We start from the raw sequence: 6,424 nt of genomic DNA on the forward strand, positions 1-6,424 counted from the left end.
GTGCAGTGTCCACTTGTTACAGTGCAGTGTCCAGTGGTTCCTGTGTACTGGTCCAGTGGTTCCTGTGCAGTGTCCAGTTGTTACTATGCAGTGGTCCAGTGGTTCCTGTGCAGTGTCCACTTGTTACAGTGCAGTGTCCAGTGGTTCCTGTGTACTTGTCCAGTGGTTCCTGTGCAGTGTCCAGTTGTTACTATGCAGTGGTACAGTGGTTACTGTGCAGTGGTCCAGTGGTTACTATACAGTGTCCACTTGTTACTGTCCAGTATCCAGTGTTTCCTGCTCACTGATCCAATGGTTACTATGCAGTGGTCCAGTGGTTCCTGTGCAGTGGTCCAGTAGTTCGTGTGTACTTTCCAGTGGTTCCTGTGCAGTGTCCAGTTGTTACTATGCAGTGGTCCAGTGGTTACTGTGCAGTGGTCCAGTGGTTACTATACAGTGTACATTTGTTACTGTGCAGTGTCCAGTTGCCACTATGCAGTGGTTCCTGCGCAGTGTCCATTTGTTACTGTGCAGTGTCCAGTGGTTACTTTGCAGTGGTCCAGTGGTTCCTGTGCAGTGTCCACTTGTTACAGTGCAGTGTCCAGTGGTTCCTGTGTACTGGTCCAGTGGTTCCTGTGCAGTGTCCAGTTGTTACTATGCAGTGGTCCAGTGGTTCCTGTGCAGTGTCCACTTGTTACAGTGCAGTGTCCAGTGGTTCCTGTGTACTTGTCCAGTGGTTCCTGTGCAGTGTCCAGTTGTTACTATGCAGTGGTCCAGTGGTTACTATGCAGTGGTCCAGTGGTTCCTGTGCAGCGGTCCAATTGTTACTATACAGTGTCCAGTGGCTACTATGTACTGGTCCAGTGGTTCCCGTGTACTGGTCCAGTGGTGATGGTGATGGCGCATAGATAAGATGCTTGCCTTTGGTGTGGGAGACCTGGGTTCGATTCCCACTGTGAGACATCCACCATTGTGTCCCTGAGCAAGACACTTAATCCACTTAATCCCTAGTTGCTCCAGAGGCATGCGACCTCTGACATGTATAGCAATTGTAAATTGGATAAAAGCATCAGCTAAATGAATAAATGTAAATGGTTCCTGTGCAGTGTCCACTTGTTACTATGCAGTGGTTCTTGTGCAGTGGTCCAATGGATACTGTGTACTGGTCCAGTGGTTCCTGTGCAGTGTACACTTGTTACTATGCAGTGGTCCAGTGGTTCTTGTGCAGTGGCCAGTGGTTACTATGTACTGGTCCAATGGTTCCTGCGCATGTGGTCCAGTGGTTCCTGTGCAGTGTCCACTTGTTAATATGCAGTGGTCCAGTGGTTACTGTGCAGTGGCCAGTGGTTCAAATATACTGGTCCAGTGGTTCCTGCACATGTGGTCCAGTGGTTCCTGTGCAGTGTCCACTTGTTACTATGCAGTGGTCCAGTGGTTACTGTGCAGTGTCCAGTGGTTCCTGTGTACTGGTCCAGTGGTTCCTGCGCATGTGGTCCAGTGGTTCCTGTGCAGTGTCCACTTGTTACTGTGCAGTGTCCAGTGGCTACTATGCAGTGGTCCAGTGGCTACTATACAGTGGTCCAGTGGTTCCTGTGCAGTGTCCACTTGTTACTGTGCAGTGTCCAGTGGCTACTATGCAGTGGTCCAGTGGCTACTATACAGTGGTCCAGTGGTTCCTGTGCAGTGTCCACTTGTTACTGTGCAGTGTCCAGTGGCTACTATGCAGTGGTCCAGTGGTTCCTATGCAGTGTCCACTTGTTACTATGGAGTATCCATTTGTTACTGTGCAGTGTTCAGTGGCTACTATGCAGTGGTCCAGTGGTTCCTGCTCAGTGATCCAGTGGTTACTATGAAGTTGTCCAGTGGTTCCTGTGTACTGGTCCAGTGGTTCCTATGCAGTGTCCACTTGTTACTATGGAGTATCCATTTGTTACTGTGCAGTGTCCAGTGGCAACTTTGTAGTGGTCCAGTGGTTCCTGTGTAGTGGTCCAGTGGTTCCTGCGCATGTGGTTCAGTGGTTCCTGTGCAGTGTCCAGTGGTTACTATGAAGTCGTCCAGTGGTTCCTGTGTACTGGTCCAGTGGCTACTATGCAGTGGTCCAGTGGTTACTTTGCTGTGGTCCAGTGGTTCCTGTGTAGTGGTCCAGTGGTTCCTGCGCATGTGGTTCAGTGGTTCCTGTGCAGTGTCCAGTGGTTACTATGAAGTCGTCCAGTGGTTCCTGTGTACTGGTCCAGTGGCTACTATGCAGTGGTCCAGTGGTTACTTTGCTGTGGTCCAGTGGTTCCTGTGTAGTGGTCCAGTGGTTCCTGCGCATGTGGTTCAGTGGTTCCTGTGCAGTGTCCAGTGGTTACTATGAAGTCGTCCAGTGGTTCCTGTGTACTGGTCCAGTGGCTACTATGCAGTGGTCCAGTGGTTACTTTGCTGTGGTCCAGTGGTTCCTGTGTAGTGGTCCAGTGGTTCCTGCGCATGTGGTTCAGTGGTTCCTGTGCAGTGTCCAGTGGTTACTATGAAGTCGTCCAGTGGTTCCTGTGTACTGGTCCAGTGGCTACTATGCAGTGGTCCAGTGGTTACTTTGCTGTGGTCCAGTGGTTCCTGTGTAGTGGTCCAGTGGTTCCTGCGCATGTGGTTCAGTGGTTCCTGTGCAGTGTCCAGTGGTTACTATGAAGTCGTCCAGTGGTTCCTGTGTACTGGTCCAGTGGCTACTATGCAGTGGTCCAGTGGTTACTTTGCTGTGGTCCAGTGGTTCCTGTGTAGTGGTCCAGTGGTTCCTGCGCATGTGGTTCAGTGGTTCCTGTGCAGTGTCCAGTGGTTACTATGAAGTCGTCCAGTGGTTCCTGTGTACTGGTCCAGTGGTTACTATGCAGTGGTTCTTGTGCAGTGGCCAGTGGTTACTTTGCTGTGGTCCAGTGGTTCCTGTGTAGTGGTCCAGTTGTTCCTGTGTAGTGGTCCAGTGGTTCCTGTGCAGTGTCCACTTGTTACTGTGCAGTATCCACTTGTTAGTATGCAGTGTTCAGTGGCTACTATGCAGTGGTCCAGTGGCTAGTATGCAGTGGTCCAGTGGTTCCTGTGCAGTTCCCACTTGTTACTATGCAGTTTTCAGTGGCTACTATATAGTGGTCCAGTGGTTCCTGCGCACGTGGTCCAGTGGTTCCTGTGCAGTGTCCGCTTGTTACTGTGCAGTTTTCAGTGGCTACTATGCAGTGTCCAGTGGTTCCTGTGTAGTCGTCCAGTGGTTCCTGCGCATGTGGTTCAGTGGTTCCTGTGCAGTGTCCAGTGGTTACTATGAAGTCGTCCAGTGCTTCCTGTGCAGTGTCCATTTGTTACTGTGCAGTGGTCCAGTGGTTACTGTGAAGTCGTCCAGTGGTTCCTGTGTACTGGTCCAGTGGTTCCTGTGTACTGGTCCAGTGGTTACTGTGAAGTCGTCCAGTGGTTCCTGTGTACTGGTCCAGTTGTTCCTGTGTAGTGGTCCAGTGGTTCCTGCGCATGTGGTCCACTTGTTACTGTGCAGTGTCCACTTGTTAGTATGCAGTGTTCAGTGGCTACTATGCAGTGGCCAGTGGCTAGTATGCAGTGGTCCAGTGGTTCCTGTGCAGTGTCCAGTTGTTACTGTGCAGTATCCACTTGTTAGTATGCAGTGTTCAGTGGCTACTATGCAATGGCCAGTGGCTAGTATGCAGTGGTCCAGTGGTTCCTGTGCAGTGGTCCAGTGGTTCCTGTGCAGTGCCCACTTGTTACTATGCAGTGTCCATTTGTTACTGTGCAGTGTCCAGTGGCTACTATATAGTGGTCCAGTGGTTCCTGCGTACGTGGTCCAGTGGTTCCTGTGCAGTGTCCGCTTGTTACTGTGCAGTTTTCAGTGGCTACTATGCAGTGTCCAGTGGCTACGATGTAGTGGTCCAGTGGTTCCTGTGCAGTGTCCATTTGTTACTGTGCAGTGTCCAGTGGCTACTATATAGTGGTCCAGTGGTTCCTGCGTACGTGGTCCAGTGGTTCCTGTGCATTGTCCGCTTGTTACTGTGCAGTTTTCAGTGGCTACTATGCAGTGTCCAGTGGCTACGATGTAGTGGTCCAGTGGTTCCTGTGCAGTGTCCATTTATTACTGTGCAGTGTCCAGTGGCTACTATATAGTGGTCCAGTGGTTCCTGCGCACGTGGTCCAGTGGTTCCTGCACATATGGTCCAGTGGTTCCTGTGCAGTGTCCGCTTGTTACTGTGCAGTTTTCAGTGGCTACTATGCAGTGTCCAGTGGCTATGATGTAGTGGTCCAGTGGTTCCTGTGCAGTGTCCATTTATTACTGTGCAGTGTCCAGTGGCTACTATATAGTGGTCCAGTGGTTCCTGCGTACGTGGTCCAGTGGTTCCTGTGCAGTGTCCGCTTGTTACTGTGCAGTTTTCAGTGGCTACTATGCAGTGTCCAGTGGCTAAGATGTAGTGGTCCAGTGGTTCCTGTGCAGTGTCCACTTGTTAATGTGCAGTGTCCAGTGGCTACTATGCAGTGGTCCAGTGGTTCCTGTGCAGTGTCCAGTTGTTACTTTGCAGTGGTTCAGTGGTTCCTGCGCATTGTCCACTTGTTACTGTTCAGTATCCAGTGGTTCCTGCCCAGTGATCCAGTGGTCACTATGCAGTGGTCCAGTGGTTCCTGTGCAGTGTCCACTTGTTACTGTGCAGTGTCCAGTGGCTACTATGCAGTGGTCCAGTGGTACCTGTGCAGTGTCAGTACTTGGCACATGTTTTCAGCTGCCCAGGTCTTTGTATTCTAGGGTTTAGGTTAAAATTACAAAATCTATGCAGCCATTTCATTGTGTAGAAGGTGAGTCCTCAGCAGGTGGGTGGGGATATTGATGGGTGTGTTTGTTTCAGGGCAAAAAGTATGACGGTCCAGAGGTGGACGTGTGGAGCCTGGGTGTGATCCTCTACACTCTGGTCAGCGGATCTCTGCCGTTTGATGGGATAAACCTGAAGGTGAGTTGCAGATGGGTCAAAGGAACAAGTTGTCTGTGGTCCTGACTGACTGTGGTTCTGTCTCCAGGAGCTGAGAGAGCGGGTCCTACGTGGTAAATACCGGGTCCCCTTCTACATGTCAACAGACTGTGAGAACCTGCTGAAGCGTTTCCTAGTGCTGAACCCGGGGAAGCGAGGAACTCTGGAGGTCAGAACACATCAGCTGTTAGTGAGAGAAGAACCTCAGTGTGTTTAAACCTGGTCCCACATGTGTTGGTGTACTGAAGGTCTGAACTAAACCTGGTCCCACATGTGTTGGTGTACTGAAGGTCTGAACTAAACCTGGTCCCACATGTGTTGGTGTACTGAAGGTCTGAATTAAACCTGGTCCCACATGTGTTGGTGTACTGAAGGTCTGAATTAAACCTGGTCCCACATGTGTTGATGTACTGAAGGTCTGAACTAAACCTGGTCCCACATGTGTTGGTGTACTGAAGGTCTGAATTAAACCTGGTCCCACATGTGTTGGTGTACTGAAGGTCTGAACTAAACCTGGTCCCACATGTGTTGGTGTACTGAAGGTCTGAACTAAACCTGGTCCCACATGTGTTGGTGTTTCCTCCGCAGCAAATCATGAAGGACCGCTGGATCAACGCCGGCTCTGATGAGGTTCTGAGACCCTTCATGGAGCCGGTGCTGGACCTCGGAGACCCGCAGAGGATCGGTACGCACTCACCTGTAAATACTTAGAGTACAAGTACTCAGGTTGTATACTCAGCTGTTCAGTTCTACTCCAATCAGGAGAGAGCGCCGCCACCTGCTCAGGTCTCCCTGTTGTGTTTCAGACCTGATGGTGGGGCTGGGCTTCTCCAGAGACCAGATCCACGAGTCGCTCTCCAAGATGAAGTACGATGACATCACAGCCACCTACCTGCTGCTGGGATGCGGCGCTGCTGAGGTCAGAGGGGGTTACCATGGTAACAGCAGGTGTGACCCGGCGGGCGCCGCCCGGCAGTGATGTCACTGTGTTTGTTTCAGGTAGAGGTGAGCGACTCCTCGGCCTCCCTGCTTAAACCCCGCCCGCCCAGCAGCAGCCCGTCTCCTGCTCACCTCCTCAGCCAGCGCGCCTCCTCCAAGCAGAGGAGGTACAGCGCCCAAGGTACGCTCCAGGACCAGGTCTGATCCAGATCACTTTTACAGGCTGCACACTATAACTCCTCTTCTCCTCCTCCTCCTCTTTTTTCCTCTTCTCCTCCTCCCCTCCTCTTTCCTCCCCCTCCTTTTCTCCTCCTCCTCTCTCCTCCCCCTCCTCTTCTCCTCCTCCTCCTCCTCCCCTCCTCTTTTCTCCTCTTCTCCTGCTCCCCTCCTCTTTTCTCCTCTTCTCCTGCTCCCCTCCTCTTTTCTCCTCTTCTCCTCCTCCCCTCCTCTTTTCTCCTCTTCTCCTGCTCCCCTCCTCTTTTCTCCTCTTCTCCTCCTCCCCTCCTCTTTCCTCCCCCTCCTCTTCT

General features: G+C 51.7%; 1 protein-coding gene across 1 annotated transcript in view; it reads left to right on the plus strand.

The window, feature by feature from the left end:
* The window catches only part of LOC123977796 (MAP/microtubule affinity-regulating kinase 3-like), an 18,839-nt gene that overhangs the window by 7,646 nt on the left and 4,769 nt on the right, over positions 1 to 6,424 (plus strand). Inside the window, exons 9-13 of the mRNA XM_046060771.1 lie at positions 4,839 to 4,940; positions 5,008 to 5,127; positions 5,547 to 5,643; positions 5,765 to 5,877; positions 5,958 to 6,078. Of these exons, the coding sequence (XP_045916727.1) occupies positions 4,839 to 4,940; positions 5,008 to 5,127; positions 5,547 to 5,643; positions 5,765 to 5,877; positions 5,958 to 6,078 (553 nt within the window). The remainder of the gene's footprint in view (positions 1 to 4,838; positions 4,941 to 5,007; positions 5,128 to 5,546; positions 5,644 to 5,764; positions 5,878 to 5,957; positions 6,079 to 6,424) is intronic.

Source organism: Micropterus dolomieu, linkage group LG10, assembly GCF_021292245.1.
Source record: "Micropterus dolomieu isolate WLL.071019.BEF.003 ecotype Adirondacks linkage group LG10, ASM2129224v1, whole genome shotgun sequence".
Taxonomy (NCBI): domain Eukaryota; kingdom Metazoa; phylum Chordata; class Actinopteri; order Centrarchiformes; family Centrarchidae; genus Micropterus; species Micropterus dolomieu.